General features: G+C 38.0%; 2 protein-coding genes across 2 annotated transcripts in view; one reads left to right on the plus strand and one right to left on the minus strand.

The window, feature by feature from the left end:
• The window catches only part of LOC143536744 (uncharacterized), a 157,314-nt gene that overhangs the window by 15,344 nt on the left and 119,633 nt on the right, over nt 1-22,337 (minus strand). The gene's annotated exons all lie outside the window — the stretch shown is intronic.
• Nucleotides 9,984-10,842, plus strand: LOC143536745 (protein FAR1-RELATED SEQUENCE 5-like). The gene is made up of 2 exons (XM_077030667.1): nt 9,984-10,160; nt 10,237-10,842. Exons 1-2 carry the CDS (start codon nt 9,984-9,986, stop codon nt 10,840-10,842), a joined length of 783 nt encoding a protein of 260 aa, XP_076886782.1.

A 22,337-nucleotide genomic window follows, 5' to 3' on the forward strand; every position in this document is an offset into this window, starting at 1 on the left:
GCAAGTCTTCAAGGGAACTTCGGTTTTTGTCATTCCTTTAATCCATTGCAGATTATGAAGGAAAACTTGTCTATACTTTAAACGAGATGTCAATGCAGTTTTTTACAAATTGTAGCCCATAAACGAACTTCTGGTGTATGAATATTAGTCGTTATTATTTTATAAGATATTAACATAATTTATATATTAATTAAATATTGGAAAACTTGTCTATACTTTAAATTTAACATATTTCTATTCCCATCTTAATAGAAATGGGAATTTTATTAATTAAAATTTTGGAAAATTTCATGAGGTTACAACTTAACCCCTTGCTAAGGGAGGGGGTGGTGCAAAGCTCCTCACACACCACCTCTAATGGTGGTGTGTCACATCACCAACCCCAAATCTATCACATGTAATGGATTTTTACTAGGGGTGGTGGTGTGGTGTGAGGGAATTTTTTTTAAATAAATACTAAAAAATAAAAATAAAACAATATTACATTAAATAAAAAAAACAAGATTACATAAATAAAGACAACTAAATTTAAAAAACCGAAAAAAAAACCTACGGCCCTTCCCAACCCCACTTTTCGCATATCTCGCGTTTACGTTGAAGTAGGATCGATTTAAAGGGTTCCTCAAGATGATCGTGCGGTTGTAGGAGGAAAGTTAGATCGGCGTTTTTTGGTTTTCATTCAAATGGTTGTATACGTCTCCTCACGTTTCATTTTTAAAATATGAGTCTGTTTCTTTCGCTCCTTCGTCTCGGCCATCTCCGCCATCTTAGCCGACTTGTATTCGATGAAGTTTTCGGCCACTGCTTCCTTTCCTAGTCTTGACGTTTCCCCATTTTTCTTGCTATTCGGCCGTGTGGGTGTTGGTGTCTCTTCGTCGGGATCGTCTCCAGGTTCCTCGTTCAAGTTCATGCTCGGCATGTTGCATGACAAGCCGCTGGTAGACGTTGTGTAGTCCCCGGACTCGGAAGTTTTTGTTCTTTTTGAAGAAGATCCTTTCTTCCTTGGAGCCGTTGGTCCAAGCAAATCGACCAAGGGAATCGGTTCCCACTTCGCGTGATGTCTCGCAATCTCCCACGCTTCCAAGTGGGGAAAATCCCTACATTTGTAAAGTTCGACATAATCGCCAAAGCGTCCTTTATGATAGTCGCCTCGCTCGCTCCGCTTTGTGGAGTTCGGGACTACAAACCATTTAGAAAAAAAATATATATATGTATCAAATTGTAAAAATAAAGTAATAGATTATAAAATAAATAAACTAAAATAGTTACCAATTGAACGTAACAAGCATTAAATTTTGACACTTTTTTATTCAAATCTCCCCACTTGTCAATCATTTGATCCTTGTTTCGTTCGGTTGCGTCGGGAAGTTTCGAGAAATGGTCTTTAATACGTCTCTGTAACGCTTCTTTTCTTTGATGGTTTGAGTGTTTTTTTGATTCGGAGCAATGAAAATAAGCCTTGGTCAAGGCGACCTCCTCATCGGGCAACCAACGCCTAACACTTTTTTGATGCATCTCCTCATCCGTGGGTTCATCTTCATCCAAAGTTTGCACTTCGTGATGAAAAGTACTTGCAAATTGATGTATAACCTCGTTATCGTCTAGGGGATCGACGGACATTTGAGACGGTTGAGATCCAAACATTTGAAAAGCATTATTTGGATAATTTTTGGGTAGAAAAAGGTGGAATAAAAGGTTGGTTTTGATATAATTGGTTTTGGGACGGTTGATAATAACGTTGTTGTTGGGAAGGTTGTTATTGGTTATGGGATGGTTGAAAAGGTTGTGGATAATAAGGTTGTTGTTGGGAAGGTTGTCGTTGGAATGGTTGGGTTGTGTCGGGTTCATCTTGTAACCGAAATCACGTCGGTTCGCCTAGATTTTGTCGAACCTTTGGTCGGGTTTGGGTTTTCTTTGAACCCGACCCACGTTTCTTAGAACCCTCCATTTGATATGTTAAAATGATGTGTATAGTAGAAAATTTTGAGTTGGATTTGAGTTGAGTTTGAGTTGAATTTGTGTATGTTTTGAAGATATATTTTAGTTATTTATATAGGTAAAATAATTTTTTTTTTTATTTTTAAACCCACCAACGGCTCCCTCCCATTCCCAACGGATACCTCTCCTCGATAAACACCTATCACTTGCGTGATGGCCATCACGCAACCATCCCCATCACGCGTGCTCATTGACCGGCGGCGGTGTTCCCTTAGCCATCACGCGTGATGGGAGGCTCCTCACGCAGTGCCCCGCCCCCTCTAAGTGCATTCTATATGTTATTATTCTATTATTCGTTAAGTAGCTTCTGTCATAATACACCTTGATTATAACTTGTACAAAATAAATAAGAATGTTATAAAATAAATAGAAATGGGAATTTTCTTAATTAAAAATTCGAAAATTTTCATGAGGTTACGACTTAACCCCTTGCTAAGTGCATTATATATGTTATTATTCTATCATTTGTTAAGTAGCTTCTGTCATAATACGCCTTGATTATAACTTGTACAGAATAAATAAGAATGAGATAAAATAAATAGAAATGGGAATTTTATTAATTAAAAATTCAAAAAAATTCATGGGGTTACAACTTAACCCCTTGCTAAGTGCATTCTATGGGTATGTTTAGCAAAACTAGCTGGAAGCTGCTAACTGATGACTGGAAGCTGCTAACTGAAAGCTGTAGCTGGTAGCTGTTAGCTATAGTTTTTTTTATAAATATTTAGGTGTTTGGCAGAGTAGCTGGAGTTTTTAATAAAACTAGTTGGGTGCTCGCCATATATGCTTTATGTGAAAGGTATGATTGACTGCTTGTTGGTACATGAACGATCTTCGGATATTGCATGTACTGCCAGGTAAAGGTTTGATGATAAAATTGTTGTATATGAAGAATGAATGATGTATGTATATATGAAACTTACAATTATGTATATAGAAAGGTATGGTATGAAGGTGTGGAAGAAAGGGTGACCGGACCCTAATAATATCCGATAATGGAGGGTACCGGACCCTAATAATATCCGAGGATGAAAGGAGACCGGACCCTAATAATATCCGAGGACGAAGGGAGACCTAACCCTAATAATATTCGAGGATGAAGGGAGACCGAACCCCAATAATATCCGAGGATGAAATGAGACCGGACCCTAATAATATCCGAGGATGGAGGGTACCGGACCCTAATAATATCCGAGGTATGTAGGGTGAAATGCCCTTTATAACGTAAGGTTAGCGATAAATGTGTATGGATGAATGAAGTACAGGTTATGTATGTAATGCGTACCTTCGGGAATGTATATTCGTATGTAAAGTAAGTTATGTGATTAACTAGAACTCACTCATCGTAGCTGACTTTTAGTATGCACGCAGACAAATAGGTTGAGGCAGCTCGCGTGACTGAAGACACATGACATGGAAATCGAAGATACTGGCATCTCGAAGAAATGTTGTGATGTTTTAAAGACTATATTTTGTTTTAATTGACTACGAATGTTTTATAAGACATGAATTGATGGTTATGTAAAATGTTATGGTTGAAGTTTTATTATTCCGCGAAAGTTTTTGTTAACTCTGATATTTAGAACTGCGTTTATGAGTAAATCCAACGTTAAAGTAGGGCTACCGGTAACGGGGGCTTACAGGTTAGTAGTTCCATTACCCGACCCGATCTTACCTTTTGCCACCTATACCCGACCCATTATCCTATAAATAAAAAAGTTAACCAATTATTTCAAATCAAAACCCTCGTTCCTAGAAGCTATTATTTCGCAACCATCGCCTTTCAAATCGCAACGATCGAACACCGCCGTCACTCCTCCACCACAGTACCGCCAATTATTTCCCATCGATCTCTCCTCTCCCTCTCTACCTCGCCGTTGGCCCTCTACCACCAGGTATGGTTCCTATTTTTGTGCTATATGGTGATAGCTTTGTGTTTTGGGGCAATTTCATTTGTTTGATAATGTGTAACCTCTTGGTTATTTACATGAGTTGTTGTGATAAGGTCGTAAGCATGTATTTGCTTGGATTTACATGAGCTGTACAAACTGAATTTACATAAGCATGGTCACTTTTTTACAAACTTCTAATTTTGAGTTGCTGTTTATCTAGGATCAACATAATCATATTTGTGACCATAATGAACCAATAAAGTTGCTGATAACCTGATTCTTCAAGGCTCAAAATGAAGAGATTGGGTAATGGCTCAAACATGTTGGTGTAATTACCTTTTTATAGTTTTGTAAATTATTAATGCATAAAATATGATTAAAAAAGCACTATTAAATTAACAATTCAATTAATTTGAACAATGTGATATTATAAGAAAAGAAAGGATAATGTTACTTTATTATTAACTCCCCTGATGAGTTATGACATAAATGAAATATAACATATAAATACACGATAGCTTACTACTATGACTACATAAAGACCTTATTTTTTTAGTAATTGGTGTTTCATGAGTTTACAAGTGGAAGTTCATGTATTCCGGATCATATAAAGTAGCGTAGAAATTTTAATATTTTTCTTATGAGTTTGCCATTAAGTTTACTTTCTTCTAAATGGTATAAATATTTTGATCGCATTACTGTCTGGTGTCAAACCAATCCCATTAAAATTTCAATTTTTCCTTTATTTTTCTTGTTTGCCATTAAATTTACTGTCTTCTAAATGGTATGAATGTTTTGCAATTTTCATCCTTTCGTCCACGTGGACCAACTGCAAAGACAGGATAATACCCCGGGTATTAGTCTTGTATAAAGTTCAGCTTGTGTTACTATCGGAAGTCTAACCAATCCCATTAAAATTTCAACTTTTCCTTTCTTCTTCTTGTTTGCCATTAAATTACGTTTCTTCTAAATGGAATAATATTTTGCAATTTTCATCCTTTCTTCCACATGGACAAACTGCAAAGACAGGATAATACCCCAGCTATTTGTCTTGTATAAAGTTCAGGTTGTGTTACAATCGGGAGTCTAACCAATCGCATTAATATTTCAACTTTTCCTTTCTCATTCTTGTTTGCCATTAAATTGCCTTTCTTCTAAATGGTATAAATATTTTGCAATTTTCATCCTTTCGTCCACATGGACCAACTGCAAAGACAGGATAATACCCCGGGTATTAGTCTTGTGTAAAGTTTGAGTTGTATTACTATCGGGAGTCAAACCAATCTCATTAAAATTTCAACCTTTCCTTTATTCTTAATGATTGCTATGAAATTCACTTTCTTCAAAATGGTATAAATATTTTGCAATTTGCATCCCTTCGTCCACATGGACCAACTGCAAAGACAAGTTCATACCCCAGGTGTTAGTCTTGTATAAAGTTCAGCTTGTGTTACTGTCAGGAGTCAAACCAATCCCATTAAAAATGGAGAAAAAAAATGAAAACATATCAGTCATAGGCATAGAATATTAGGATTAAAAATTTTCATTGGGCTAACATTTGGGCTTAATATTAAGATGAAAACGTAGAGTCTTTTCACATACTAACTATTTAATTTTACAACTATTACATTTAAATGATTATTTAACATAGAGTCTTTTCACATACTAACAATTTAATTTTACAACTATTACAATTAAATGATTATTTAATGTTATCACAAATTACTCTATAAATAGCAATGGAGGATTGGAATGTCATGTACCATTAAACAAAGTGAATCTCAGTTTTATAAAGCCCTACTTATCTTAAAACGATGACATCTGTTATGTTTTGTAGGTTTGACGGTACGACCAACCGTTATATCATCAAATTTGATGACCGAAGAAGGATATGGTCAAGACTTCAAAGGGAATACTTCGTTTGCCTGAACAAATTCAGAGAAAAATCTTGGCACTAGGTGTGCCGATGGCCAGCTGCTGTATACAGACAGCAGAGGAGAAAAAACTGCATCTACCACAACCACCGAAAGCAACTGAATGGACTTTTGATGAAAAGTCCAGAAAGATTTACATTCTATGGGACAATGAAGTCGAAGAACCGTTCGATCTGAGTGAAGTCATAAATTTTGAAGGTGTTCGTTTTCTCCAAGAACTTTGCCAGGTTAGATGTAGTAACAGTAACAGAACTTGTGAGATTATTGGTTTAGATACTATGTTACAAAGTCGTTTAAACAATCTTTTGGAGGATGGCTACATGGTTGAAGATGTAGTTTCAGTTAATTCTGAGGAGGATAACACTACCTCAGAATTAACTAGAACTACATCTTCAATCATGTAGCCATCCTCCAAAAGATTGTTTAAACGACTTTGTAACATAGTATCTAAACCAATAATCTCACAAGTTCTGTTACTGTTACTACATTGGAACTACATCTTCAACCATGTAGCCATCCTCCAAAAGATTGTTTAAACGACTTTGTAACATAGTATCTAAACCAATAATCTCACAAGTTCTGTTACTGTTACTACATCTAACCTGGCAAAGTTCTTGGAGAAAACGAACATCTCCAGAATTTATGACTTCACTCAGATCGAACGGTTCTTCGACTTCATTGTCCCATAGAATGTAAATCTTTCTGGACTTTTCATCAAAAGTCCATTCAGTTGCTTTCGGTGGTTGTGGTAGATGCAGTTTTTTCTCCTCTACGGTCTGTTTACAGCAGCTGGTCATCGGCACACCTAGTGCCAAGATTTTTCTCTGAGTTTGTTCAGGCAAACGAAGTATTCCCTTTGAAGTCTTGACCATATCCTTCTTCGGTCATCAAATTTGATGATATAACGGTTGGTCGTACCGTCAAACCTACAAAACATAACAGATGTCATCGTTTTAAGATAAGTAGGGCTTTATAAAACTGAGATTCACTTTGTTTAATGGTACATGACATTCCAATCCTCCATTGCTATTTATAGAGTAATTTGTGATAACATTAAATAATCATTTAATTGTAATAGTTGTAAAATTAAATTGTTAGTATGTGAAAAGACTCTATGTTAAATAATCATTTAAATGTAATAGTTGTAAAATTAAATAGTTAGTATGTGAAAAGACTCTACGTTTTCATCTTAATATTAAGCCCAAATGTTAGCCCAATGAAAATTTTTAATCCTAATATTCTATGCCTATGTCTGATATGTTTTCATTTTTTTTCTCCATTTTTAATGGGATTGGTTTGACTCCTGACAGTAACACAAGCTGAACTTTATACAAGACTAACACCTGGGGTATGAACTTGTCTTTGCAGTTGGTCCATGTGGACGAAGGGATGCAAATTGCAAAATATTTATACCATTTTGAAGAAAGTGAATTTCATAGCAATCATTAAGAATAAAGGAAAGGTTGAAATTTTAATGAGATTGGTTTGACTCCCGATAGTAATACAACTCAAACTTTACACAATACTAATACCCGGGGTATTATCCTGTCTTTGCAGTTGGTCCATGTGGACGAAAGGATGAAAATTGCAAAATATTTATACCATTTAGAAGAAAGGCAATTTAATGGCAAACAAGAATGAGAAAGGAAAAGTTGAAATATTAACGGGATTGGTTAGACTCCCGATTGTAACACAAGCTGAACTTTATTCAAGACTAATACCTGGGGTATTATCCTGCCTTTGCAGTTGGTCCATGTGGACGAAAGGATGAAAATTGCAAAATATTTATACAATTTAGAAGAAAGTGAATTTAATGGCAAACAAGAAGAAGAAATGAAAAGTTGAAATTTTAATGGGATTGGTTAGACTCCCGATAGTAACACAAGCTGAACTTTATACAAGACTAATACCCGGGGTATTATCCTGTCTTTGCAATTGGTCCATGTGGGCGAAAGGATGAAAATTGCAACATATTTATACCATTTAGAATAAAGGAAATTTAATGGCAAACAAGAATAAGAAAGGAAAAGTTGAAGTATTAACGGGATTGGTTTGACTCGCGATTGTAACACAAGATGAACTTTATTCAAGACTAATACCTGGGGTATTATCTTGCCTTTGCAATTGGTCCATGTGGACGAAAGGATGAAAATTGTAAAATATTTATACCATTTAGAAGAAAGGTAATTTAATGGCAAACAAGAAGAATAAAGGAAAAGTTGAAATTTTAATGGGATTGGTTAGACTCCCGATAGTAGCACAAGCTGAACTTTATACAAGACTAATACCCAGGGTATTATCATGTCTTTGAAATTGGTCCATGTGGACGATAGGATGAAATTGCAAAACATTCATCCCATTTAGAAGACAGTGAATATAATGGCAAACAAGAAGAATAAAGGAAAATTTGAAATTTTAATGGGATTGGTTTGATTCCCAACAGTAATGCGATCAAAATATTTATACCATTTAGAAGAAAGTGAACTTAATGACAAACTCATAAGAAAAATATTAACATTTCCACGCTAGTTTATATGATCCGGAATACATGAACTTCCACTTGCAAACTCATGAAACACCAATTACTAAAAGAATGAGGTCTTTATGTAGTCATAAGAGTAAGCTATCGTATATTTATATGTTATATTTCATTTATATCATAACTCATGTTTTTGGATTAACCAAAAACTTAAAGGCCGACTAAAATTTGAAAAAATGTCAATTCATTTTAATTAATCAATATAAGTTAAATAAATAGAAGAAAGGAATAGACGCGATAATAGCAAAATTGACTTCGAAGACCAGCAGTCACGTCGACTTCGAACACCAGTAGTCACGGTAACATCTGAAAATATGAGGTTTTCAAAATTATAGTTATTGAAATCCTATTTTCAAACCAAAATGCCTCAAGAAAGACTTAGCGGGTTGGCGATGAAAGTTATCAAGAACGGAAAATTAGAGAGCATAAACTACGAATAGTTAATTCACCAATTTGCTATAAAAATGTTTATGAGAGTTTCACAAATCCTCAATTGGCTATTAATCTATTAAGTGTGTCATAAACTCATTATATTATCATGATTTTCTAATTTTTATGTTAATCGCTATAATTTTAATCGGCGTATAAAAAATGTGTTTACATTATTTAGTATGTTAAGGTTTAAGGGGCATATTTTTTCGACTCGGCCGAGGCACATGAATTTTTTAGAGCCGGCCCTGCAGGTAGTATCGTCACATGTTTATTTCGTTTACTTGTCGTTAGTCATTTTTGAAATTATATTTGTTAAAAATATTTTTTGTTAGAAATATTGTGTGCACGACCATCGGTCTTGGGATGTGGCGCGAAGCAGCCATTCGTACTAGTCATAGCCTGAACATGATTTTGGTCAGCCGTCACATCATTTATCAGAAAACCCGTGTTACGTTGCCCAGCCTTCGTACCAGTTTAATACTGAAGAGCCGTATTCCGGTAGTCAACGTTCGTACCCATTACCTGATTATGGTCAGCCGTCACACCATTTATCTGAAAACACGTGTTACATTGCCCAACCTTCGTACCAGTTTAATACTGAAGAGTCGTATTCCGGTAGTCAACGTTCGTACCCATTACCAGTAGAGAAGTCGTATCGGTCACAACCAGAACCCGACCATATATTTGAAACCATTCAAGAGACTGGTGACGAAGAGCACGCCAGACATATTTCGGGTAACAAAGATGACGACGACGGTGGTGATAAATACATTCGCGAGGCGAGGGTGTCGTATTAAAAGGATAACGTATGAAACCATACTTTTGTTAAATAAAAAGATTTGTAATTAGTATTTTGAACGTGTTTTAAATTTGACGTTATAACTGTTTTAGTTATTTTCGTCCCGTGAGGAGTTGGAGGAATGGGTGAAGAAAAGAGGTCGGGAGCATGGGTGTGTTGTCGTTGTCCAACGGTCTAGGACAAATGCCGTGGATCTTGGATGCAATCGCAACGGCAAACCAAAACTTACGGCCACAATCAGGCGTACCGGCAGTATAAAGAAGGGCTGTCCGTTTAAGCTAAAAGGAAGGTACGACCGGGTAGGTGATTTTTGGAAGCTTTAGGTCGTAAACGAGACACACAACCATCAGGCATTCGTCTTTAAGGAGGGTCACGCGTATCTAAGGAGAATGTCGGACGAGGAGGTTGATATGGTTGCGAGGTTACACATGGATGGCTTGAAAAAGCAAAAAATTGTTTCACTCTTACGCAAACGGTTTCCCGAAACCAGCGTTATTGATAAGGACATACACAATATTATAGAGAAGTTGAAAAAAGAAAATAGAGTTGGCGATACCCCAATGCAGGTTCACGATTTTGAATTTAACTTCTTGCAACGGATGTTTAAAAATTTTTATTAACGTCATATAAAACCGGTTGCAGGTATTTGAAAACTTCCTGAATGATAACGATTTCGTTTATTACACACGGGAGAACACTTCCACAAACCGCGTGGAGGATGTATTCTTTTGTCATGACACATCGTTTAAAATGTGGCGTGTGTTCCCCCATTTGTTGTTGATTGACACGACTTACAATACAAACATGTACAAGTGGCCATTTGTCCAGTATATTGGTGTAACGTCGACGTCGAAGTCGAAGTTGTTCTGTATCGCGTACGCGGTTCTACTTAGGGAATGCCAGACGGATTTCACATGGGCCCTCGAGCACCTCAAAGGTATGCTCGAGGATTCTATTGAGCCGCGCGTTACAGTCACGGACAAAGACTCCGCCCTGATGAATGCTTGTAAACAAGTATTCCTGAATGCTACCAATAACCTATGCAGGTGGCACATACGTGAGAGTATAAAGAAAAAATGGAAGGGTATCTATGATAGCGAGGTAAGAGAAGATTTTGCTTTATTGTGGACGGTCTTGTGTGAGTCTCCCACATTCGATGATTACGAATATAACTGCGTAAAGTTGCAAGAAATGTTATGCCAGATTGGGAAAGAACGTGAGCCTTTCGAAATACTAATATACAGTTAGTGTTAATCTACTAGTACATTTCATAATTTTATTTTTGTTTCCTTTTCAAAGGTATGGCTGGAGCGAGACAAGGGAAAGTTTGTATCTTGATGGATGGCCGATCGGTTAAACTCTGGCGAGACTACAACAAACCGAGTTGAGAGTCAGCACGTGAATATGAAAAGGCACCTTAACGGGGCCAACAACACCCTACACGCACTTGCGGTTATAGAAGCCCAGAAGGTTCAAATCGGAGCAACATTTGAATACTCCCGTATTAAGTTGAAGAAAGACCATAACCTACAGATTTTTTACAGGCTACATTATAAAGTGTCGATTAAGGCTCTTACGTTAATTGAAAAGGAGTATGGAAAGGTTGAAAAGATGACCGAGTCTGGACATACATGCCGACACCAGTTGCGAACGTCTATGGGGTTGCCGTGTTCGTGTGAGTTGGAGAAACACCTTAATACAGGCGTACCTATTCCACTAAAATCGATAGACCCGTTCAGGAGGAAGCTTGACCTCGATCCAGTGGTCGCACAGGAAGAAGAATAAGACTTCGAGGCAGAAATGGAAGAGCTTAAACAGACGGTTTTGATACGAAAAGATCCAAAACAGAAAAGAAGTCTTTTATCACAAATTTGGTCAGTTTTTCCCGACAACTCAAATAAAAAAGAGCCAGAGAAATGTGAGGACCCTCGGGGGGTCCAAACATAAAGCAGTAATAAAAAAAGATCGAGTCCGCGAGGCACAGCTCATATATCTTTTCCTCGTACACCCATTCGTCCTCACAGAACATTGTGCAAACCCCCTCATTCTTGGAGCGTTCGCGGTCGCAGTCCCATTCACAGCTTAACATGCCCCCTCCTAAACCATCAAAACGGTCGTCTAAGAAAAAGGAGACGGGATCTGCCATAGGTTTTCCTTTGGTGGTTGATCCGAAAGACGTTGCAGCGGTAAAAAGGTATAAGGGTGTTGTTCCCAGCTGGAGTTACCCGTACATCTCAAGGATTATAGACGTAAAGCCTGATGGTAACTACGGTTTCGGGCAATTGCTGAGGGCTTAGGAATGGGTCAAAAGAGTTGGAGGGAGGTTAGGGTTACCATGAAGAACGATATGGATAGGAACCAAGATTGGTGGAGGGCAAGATTAAATACGGAGCAACCGGCGTTTTTTGAGAGGGCCCGTAACCATTCAGAATTTTATGAAACAGTTCAAGATGCGCCTAGCAACCGTTGGTTTCAGTTACCCGCCCACGGATACGTGGTTGCTCAAGCATTTAATTGCGTTCAAAACTTCTCGAGCCGCATAGCAGCCGGACTTTTTTCTCGATGAGAGAGGGTCCAGAGCGGTTTCGTGACCATCCGGTCCTGACCATTGCTAATGTTACAGATACTCATTGGATATATATATATATAACTTGAAGGGGACTTCCCAGTGCCATTGCCGGTATATACTTGGGCGAGATTTGCAAAAGAAGAGGCTTACGGATGGAGGGCCTTGTACAAAAATCGTATACACGAGTATGTTAGAATTATGTCAAGTTGGCGAGTCGATTGTGCTACTATTAGTTTAACCAATTGACTGTATATTTAAATCAATGTCTCACAGACATATATTTTATGCACGTTGCGTTTAAATTAAAAATCAAAATGTCATTATTTTTTACTAATGTAACACCAATTGAGAATGAAATAAACAAATTATTTGGTTTAAAAGTATCGTTGGGAGGGATTATATACATAAATAAAAATGAAGCCAACTACTGTGATGGATATGAACCCGGTCCCGCCTTGACCATCATTGAATCTGAAAAACAATGAAAGACGATCACAAAGTTGTCCAAAATAGCATCCATACAGCCACCATTAGCTCTTTTCCCACCCGTCTAAGGTTGTTTGACGGGTTTAATTTTCTTCTAAATAACATCCACACAGAGTTTTTTTTTATATGAAATATGGTGTATGAGTTTGGGAGAGAGGAGGGGGGTTGATACGATGATTTAAACTGAGTGGTTGTGGCTGGGACAAATATCTTTAACCGCCACTTTAAGACCTAACCATGGCGGTTATGTTCCATTATATTCTCACATGTCAGGAATCTTGCAGTACCCAAAGCCTGTCAGTGTACCAATAGAGTCACGGTAAGTGTTCTACATGGCGTTTTTGTCCCTTATTTTTCAACATGTCAGGAATCTTAAAAATTGCAATACGTAAATACGTGACGTTAATTTTTCTACGTACTGTTGTAAGAGAATCATATAAACGCGTACGTTAGAATCATGTCAAGTTGGCGAGTCGTATAAATTTAAAAATCAATATATAATTATTTTTTATTAATGTAACACCTATGATGGAGCTATTACATTCAGATATTTTCACCGTGTTGACAATGATATAAAAAAACGGTTGGGTATACAATCATCGTTGAGAGGGATTATATATGCAAATATAAAAACGAACCCAGATAAACAAATTGAAATGAACCCTGTCCTGCACTGATGACCATTGAATCTGAAGAACAATGGAAGACGATCACAGAGTTGTCCAAAATAGCATCTACACAGCCACCGTTAGCTCTTTTCCCACCTGGTTTATGTTGTTCGACGAGTTGTATCTTCTTCTAAATAATATATAAACAGAGTTGGTTTAAAACGTATGGTAGTTGCTTTGGTGAAATTTGGTGAACGCGTTTGGGAGAGAGGTGACATACGGTGTTGTGGGTTTGGGGAGATTGAATTGATGATTTAAATTGAGTTACAAATATCTCTAACCGCCACATTAATTCCTTCACGCCATGGTTATCGTCCATTTATCTCCGACATGTCAGGAATCTTGCAATACCCAAAGCATGTCTGATGTACGTGAAACGTCACGTTAAGTGTTATATGCGGCGTATAGAATGTTTCCATAATTTCAACACCCCGACTTTAGTAACATTTAAACCAACATGACCAGTACCTCCAACGCACCAAAAAATCCCAAAATATGGAGAACAATAACGAAGGGTTTTTCTGTTCTCAACCGGCTCCAAAGTCTGCAAGAATGACGGACAAACTTTGGAGGCGTGTAAGGAGGCCGTCTATGTTAAACGTTTCTGGCACGTCGTCAAGTACTCATTCGGGAAGTCCAGAAGAAGTAGATCATGTCGAACACCACGAACAAACAAAGAAATTTTCGGTTGAAGTCGAAGAGTCTAGGAGTTGGTCGAAGGATGCCTTTGATTTTTATAACAACGGGGATGCACCATTTTGCCATACTCGTTTCATCACCAAACCGTTAGATCGTAACTTTTGGGGCGCGCTGCTGGTTTCGAGCCCAACGGGTGTTTGTCATCTCTTGTGAGTGATTATTTTTATTTACATTAAATTACAACAAATTATGTACACAATGTATTATTGATACATAATATTTTTATATCACGAAATTATACAGCACGTTGAAGTGTGGACCAGTAAGAATGATGTGTGTTAGACAGTCAAGGCTATTAAAATATCCAAGCGATGAACAACGTTGGACGGTGTTGCCTCTTAATTACTACGATCATATGAAAGATGCAAACCCGTTACCTACTAGGGAGATGGCTGGTGAAAAAGAACCATACCCTCCATTTTGGGAGGTTGATTACGTTCATCTCCCCTTATGGATTCAAGAATCGGACTGGCTCCTGGTTCGTATTGATATGCGGACCATGGTAATTACCCAATATCGGACCGACACGAGATGGAGTAATGAAAAACGAAGTTATGTTGCGTACTACATTGAGATGATAAGTTTGTTTTTCGGGTGGTTTCTTGATGCTATTCACTTTTGGAGCAAGTCCAATCATCACATCAAGTATGACATGTATGCTGGTTCGGTTGAGGTAGATGTTCCTCAGGATAACGGTAATGTTTCAAACGTCGGGGTTCTTGTTTGCATGATGATGGAAAACCTTGTTTGAAAAAAATCTATGTTGATAGAAGGTGACGTTGAAGCGGCCTGTGTTAGATACCGTCGTCACATGGCAGACCAATTGTATAGATGGCGTTGTATGTGACTATAGTATTATGTTAACATTTTATTGAGTTATTTTAAAGTTTGTTGTGATGTTCTTAACATAATATAAAATAATGTAAGCTTTAAAAATATAAAATATAATAATTGTGTCATAATAAACGATCGCATGAGCATTTAAAATTAGCAAAGTCCAAAATAGAATCTACATGGGAGATTCCAATCCAATACAAAATAGTATCTACACAACCTTTGTAATAAAATCTAAAAAACCAAATATTAACACAAACAACAGCCGTTTTGGGTTTCTTCGGAACTGTTGGGATATATGAAGGTGGTGGCATCGCACTCTCTTCATGCTTCTTTTCTTGTTGTTCTTCTACAAAGTTAATGCCACCACACTATAATCGTTATGATAGCGGTTTATCCCCACTATTGATAATAATGGAGTTCAATGTGAACTCCAAAATAACATCTACACAGCCAACGTAATCTTTTTAGCCGGACAATTTTTTCCCTCATAATCATAATGTGATAAATCAAGATGTTATTACTATTTGCACGGAATGAAAGATAAGAGTTGTGGTGATGAAAAAATGGGTGGGCAGGGGGGTTTTTGTGGTTACTGAGGTCATTTATAATGGATTTTTGGTTGACCATAAACCATCACGCATAGGTCTATAAGTGACGTATAACAGTAATGGAATCACACTAAAATCTGCCAAGTGTGCAAATATACCGCGTCTTTAACCGCCACGTTAGGAGCTAACCGTGGCGGTTATGATACCCAGATTTTGTCTACAAAAACCCACTCCGGCTCACCATTTTTTCTAACACAATACTTTATCATAAACCACACCCCTCCTCCATGTTTATCATAAACCCCTCCACCATGTTTCCTCTTGAAAACGTTTCTCTCACGACCCCCACATTGCTCAAAACACCTACCTATTTTACTCATGGAGTCGGTTACTATTAAAACCAAATTTTGGTTGTGTAGACGCTATTTTGGAGTGACATGAAGGGGTGGGGATTGTCGTGGCCCGATGGAACAGCAACATTATCCATCGACATAAAACTCAAGTATGCCGATTACAGGCACTACAAACTCCATTGAATGAAGGAGGGAAGAGTTGAGGCTATTAACTACATAAAAAAAATTTAAATCAAGAAAAATGGACCAATATGGGGTTCATAAATTTACGTCGTGATTTTTGATGAAAAATTGGGAATCTGAAATGCTATCAATGAAGGAGGAACTGGTGCGAATTACACCACTTTCTTCTGACCAAGCTGATAAGCCCGACTAATAGCTTGTCGTTCGATAGACGAGTTCCAAACGACATCCAAAAGAACCACCCGAGAAGCGCCATAAAGGTGAATTCCTTCAGAACAACATTTTGTAATTCCAACAACACTTTTATATGTAATATTTGCTATGTAAATGCTATTTTTTAATGTAATATTGTTATTGTGTTCTAAGTAATTTTAAATTTCAAACCCATCACCACGTGTTATTGTGTGATGTATTATAATGATAATGTAATCTTTAAAATATAAAATATAATAATAGTGTTATAATAAACAATTACATGAGAATGAACGAGTACTTACAAACTAAAAAAAATGATAATAATAGTCCTAGCATTTTGAAAACAAATTAAACAGGACATAGACGTTGCGGTAACAACTTCAAAATAGCATCTACACAGGACGGAGACAACGGTCACTGCTTCAATTTTGAAATTGCCCGAGCTGCCACATTTTTTCCTTTAATAATAATGTGGTAGACACCAATCGTTGCTCCTCGCTGACCGAGGATGTTATCAACATGCCTTTTAGTTCACTCTTGGGAACTATCAGTGCCCAACAAGCACGTTAATCATCCTTATATTTTAATAAACACTCCAAAATAGCCTCTACACAGCCACAAATATCCGCTGGACCAACCTCGTTAGATTGACCGACGAGACCATATTCTATATTAATAATAAATCGTGTTGTTTTCGGGCTCCATCGTTATCTTGAGGAGAAGTACATAAATCGTGTTGTGTGGGTGGAGTGGTGTAGGGGATTAACGAGTTTGTTTCGGTTTCACCGAGCTTGTAGTTTATTACCTGTTATATAGATTGTTTCTAGGGTCCCCAATCTGCCACGTAAATGACTTAAAGTGGCGTTTAAGGGTGACTCGAAAATACAACAAAGCCTGTAAAAGCCTACAGCAGGCGCATGTTAACCGCCATGGTATGTTCTTCATGTGGCATAATGTGGAAATCTACAAACTCTAAAAAGCCTGTAAACCTCTTATTCACTATGCAAAGCATGTGTAACATCCTAAAATTTTCATATTTAATAAGAGAAAGTCGCGTTTTGTTATTGGGCGTAAATAATTAATTAGTATTAACAAATAAAGGATCATGAACTTGGATTAATTAAGGTGGATTAAAGGGTAATGGGCCTTAGGTCCATGGGCTTTAAGGGATATAAATACCCCCTTAAACCATCCTAAAACCGTAACTCTCATTTCCATCCTTACATAATATCCACACACACTCTTACACCACCTCACGGCCGAGAGGGAAAGGGGAAGCTTCGAGAACAAACGAACGTTAGTTTGTGTTAGATCTTTATTATAAAAGCTATATATAAGATTTAGAGTTCATAAACAAGCTAACCAAGACCAAACGAACACGTAAAGGTATGATCTTGATCTCAAAGTTTACATTTTTATAAATGGTTAGTCTTGAAACTTAAATATAAGGTAGATCGGGTATAAACAAAATATAAAGTTGTAAACTTGATGATAAAAGTGAACATAACAGACCCGAAAATGGAAACGGCCCGTTTAAAAGAAACCCTAGATCTATTTTCGAACATTTAACCATAAAGGTTCATGCTTTATGTTACAAACGGGTCAAGTCTGGACCGCAAACGGTCAAGGGAACGTTTGGGGCTAAGGCAGAATCATATTATGTGTATTAAGGTCGCGAAACGTGCGATGAAACGAACCCGTGGACAGTAGCCTAGCAAGTTCGCTTACAAATATGTTCGCGTGCATATAAGTTCGCATGTATATAAGTTCGCTTACAATTAAGTTCATGTACATATAAGTTCGCCCACAGCAAGTTCACTTACAATAAGTTCGCTTGATGAAAGTTCGCTTAATGTAAGTTCTCTTGATGTAAGTTCGCTTAATGTAAGTTCGTTTAATGTAAGTTCGCTAAATGTAAGTTCGTTTAATGTAAGTTCGCTTAATGTAAGTTCGTTTAATGCGAGTTCGCTTAATGTAAGTTCTCCTAATGTAAGTTCGCTTAATGTAAGTTCGCCTAATGTAAGTTCTCTTACATTTATGCTCGCTTACATATCCAAGATTTGATTACATTAAGGCCCGGTTACCTTGGATTACCTGGACGGTTCAAATGCAAGGGTATGGCAGAAAGATTACCAAGGAAAGACAAATACTAAAGTAAATGAAAACCATAAATTCAAACCTGCTAGGGTTCAAGAATAAAACTTAAGTAAAAGTAATCTAGGACAAGTATTGATATGTGTAACTCATATACAGTTAGCAAAGCTCAATTAAAGAAGGGATTAACAATTAACCGAGAAAGAAACAAAGTTCAGGTGAGTTTCTAGCCCTATTCCTTGTTATGTTTTCGGGGCTGTATGCGTACTCGATGTCATAGTTAATACACTTACCTTAAATGGTAAGTGTATGCCATGTATGATTTATGTGATAGTTATTATGTTATGAATGTGAAGTAAAGCTTGTCGGTACGTGAATGATCTTCGGATATTGCACGTATTGATAAGGGAGGTATGTATATGAAAAATGAATGTGTATGATAGATATATGTACAACATATGGGTATGTATAAATGATTAAAGGAAAGTATATGTATGTTACGAGTATGCAAAGACAGTATGTATAAAGATGAAGAAATAAGGGATCAGACCCTAATAATATCTGTGATAGAGAAGAAAGAGATCAGACCCTAATAATATCTGAGATAAAGAAGAAAAGAGGGATCAAACCCTAATAATATCTGAGATAGACAAGAAAGGGATCAGACCCTAATAATATCTGAGATAGACAAGGAAAGAGGTATCAGACCCTAATAATATTTGAGATGAAAAAGGACAGTAACTATATAGTATGAAAGTAACACAGTATGAACGTATGAATGAAATTATGTAATGAAAGTAAATTAGTAAGTAATTATTATGAATCTTCGGATGCATAATGGAAGGATAGTATATGTATTGTGTGATGTATGATTAACTAGAACTCACTCAGTGTAGCTGACTTTTAGTATGCACGCAGGTGATTAGAATGAGACAGCTGGCTTGAGTGGGGACACGTGGCAAAAGAATAAGAGTCTGGAATATGAAGACTTATGATGTTTTATAATTAATGTCTTAATTACTGAAAGACAAGAATGTTTTAAGACATGTTATGAATTATTATTGTAATGTTATGAAAGTTTTATATTCCGCATAAAGTTTTAATTAACTCTGATATTTAGAAATGTGTTTATGAGTAAATCCAACGTCCAAAGTAGGGCACCGGTAACGGGGCCTTACAAGTTGGTATTAGAGCAAAGTTCGAGGGATTTAGGCATCCTACATGCTTAGACTCGTACAGAGAGTGGGATTTAAGTAAGAAAAGAAAGAAGATGCTAGTCCAAGAATGCCATGTGTCACTCAAGCAAGCTCGGTAAAGGTAAAGTGTATGGTTAAATAATGAATGTTAATGTTAGCTTAATTTCTAAAGAAAGGATGAGTGAATGTTAGGGATAAGATTAATTGATTGTTTGATTTGATTAACTGTTTGAAAGTATAACCAACACAAATAGACTCATAAAGGGATGTGTATAGGACACGGAAAGTAACGTGATCAGCTAATCACAGCTGGCCACTGTTATTACCTGTTAGCCTCACTATCCTTGTACTAAATATTTCCTTGAGTGATGACGTTTGTGTTTTCCCTTTTAGAATACGATGGCTGGAGCAAGAGAGATTGTTGGCACCGGAGGTCGCACTGGACATCGGGGTAGGCCGCGCAATGTCCGACCACCTTCTGTAGAGACAGCTTCCAACACGGGAGATGAAGGAAGCGCAGCTGGACGAAACCCAAGCAACAACGAAGGGGTTCAACTGGATCTCGCAATTCAAGCAGTTATTGTTCAAGCTGTAGCTACTGTTGTGAAGAAGTTGACTCCTGAAGGGTTTGCTAGAAGCCGTGTAAGAACTGCTGAAGGAGCGGGCGGAGATGGTAAGAAGGACGATGAAAGAGAGAGAAATGCCTCTAGTGTGGTTAAGTATGTGAAGGTCGATGAGAGGAAAAGAGGCCGAGGTGGGTGCAACTATAAGTCCTTCAAGGGATGTAACCCACCGAAGCTAACTGGTTTGGGAGACCGGATCGCTACTCTTCAATAGATAACCACTATGGACAAGGTTATCCGCATTAGCGATTGCTGTACCGACCAAGCTGTCATTTATGCTACCCAATCATTTGGAGATGAGGAAATGTACTGGTGGGAGTCGGTTGAGCAGATAAAGAGTCGGGAAGAGATAAAGGCGATGAGGTGGGATGATCTGAAAGAGTTGGTGATGAAAAGGTTCTATGCTGACGCTGAAGTGGAGAGGGCGGAGATGAAGTTCCTGAACTTGAAAGCAGGAAAGATGACGCACCATGAGTGTACCATAGAGTTCAACCGAATGTTTAGGTTGGTGCCCGATATGGTTAACACTGAGGCAAAAAGAATCAAGTGCTATGTGAGAGGGTTGCCACAGAATGTTCGCATACTAGTCAGGGGGAATAAACCTGGTACTTTTGACTCTGCTGTCGAACTCGCAGAGATGGTTTATGAGGACCTGGCTGTGGATGATTTTGTGGTAGGAGAAGAGAAGAAGGATAAGAAATGGGTCGCTCCTGTTAAACGACCTGGTACTCTGTTGTGGAACCCTAAGAACAAGCAACCGAGAGTTTGGGAATAGAGGTCGTGTAAGACCTGCGGGAAGATCCACGGTGGTGAGTGCAAGTGGGGTAAAGGATTTTATGTTTGTTATAAGTGTGGTAAGGCTCATGGGGTCGAATGCGGGCTTGGGTCGAATGCCTGTTATAAGTGTGGGAAAGTGGGACACTATGCTCCCGATTGTACTGCAAAACCCGCATGTTACAAGTGCAGAAAGACAGGTCACTTTGCTAGTGAATGCACCGACGGTGGTGCAGGGGGAAGCAGGAAGAAGGATGTTGAGCAAGCAAGGCCAAGGACTAGAGCCTACATGCTGACCCAAGAACAAGCTAGACAGATCTTTGATGTTGTCACAGATACGTTTCTAGTAAACGGTGTTTCCGCTTCAGTATTATTTGATTCGGGTGCTAACAAGAGTTTCGTAGCCATGCCATTTAGTAAATTAGCTAAAATGAAATGTTTCCGAGTGTCTGATACTTTTATAGCAGAAACCGCTAGTGACACTTTGGTTAAAATAATGAAAATGGTTAAGGACGGTAAGATAGAGTTACAGGGACATGAGTTCCATGTTACCTTGTATTTTATGACCTTAGGAGGATTCGACGTGGTTTTGGGAATGGATTGGTTGTCTGAGTATGAAGCATATATAGTGTGTATGAGTAGGGTGATAAGGTTAAAGTCCTTGGATGGTAGTGTGGTGACGGTTTAAATCCGACGGATTGTTAAGGCGAGTGTGCGGTGCCTACCTGGCGTATGTTGTCAACGCTACGGCCGAGATGAAAGAAATGAAAGATGTTCCTATCGTGCGCGACTACCCAAAAGTATTACCTGAGGATCTTCCGGGGTTGCCACCGGAGCGAGAGATAGAATTTCAGATACACCTAGTACCAGGAGCCCAACCCGTCTTGAAAACGCCTTACCGACTAGCGCCGTCCGAGATGAAAAAATTAATATCCCAACTGAAGGAACTCCTCGACAAGGGTTTTATTAGACCAAGTGTTTCCCCGTGGGGCGCACCAGTGTTATTCGTGAAGAAGATGGATGGAAGTATGAGAATGTGCATAGACTATCTCGAGTTGAATAAGCTTACGGTAAAGAATAGATATCCTATACCAAGGATTGATGATCTATTTGACAAACTACAAGGTTCAAGTTGGTTCTCGCGAATAGATCTCAGATCAGGCTATCATCAGCTAAAGGTGAAAGAGGCAGACATCCCTAAAACAACATTTCGGACGCGGTATGGACACTACGAGTTCCACGTGATGTCATTCGGTCTAACGAATGCTCCCACAACATTTATGGACATGATGAATAGGGTGTGTCGGCCGATGTTGGATAAGTCGGTTATTGTTTTCATCAACGATATACTGATTTATTCAAAGAGCGAGTCTGATCATGCTGAGCATTTGAGAGAGGTATTGGAGACCCTTAAGAAAGAGAAATTGTATGCTAAGTTTTCGAAATGCGCGTTTTGGTTAAGAGAAGTGCAATTTCTAGATCAGGTGATAAATCCTGAAGGGATTACCTTGGACCCAG

Source organism: Bidens hawaiensis, unplaced genomic scaffold, assembly GCF_021521415.1.
Source record: "Bidens hawaiensis isolate Kalapana, Puna unplaced genomic scaffold, B.hawaiensis_p1.1 tig00010900_1, whole genome shotgun sequence".
Lineage (NCBI taxonomy): Eukaryota > Viridiplantae > Streptophyta > Magnoliopsida > Asterales > Asteraceae > Bidens > Bidens hawaiensis.

Coding starts and splice junctions, on each gene's coding strand:
- LOC143536745 (XM_077030667.1), top strand. CDS start 9,984: ATGTCGGACGAGGAGGTTGATATGGTTGCGAGGTTACACATGGATGGC. Junction 10,161..10,236: donor TTGGCGATACCCCAATGCAG/GTTCACGATTTT, acceptor AACCGGTTGCAG/GTATTTGAAAACTTCCTGAA.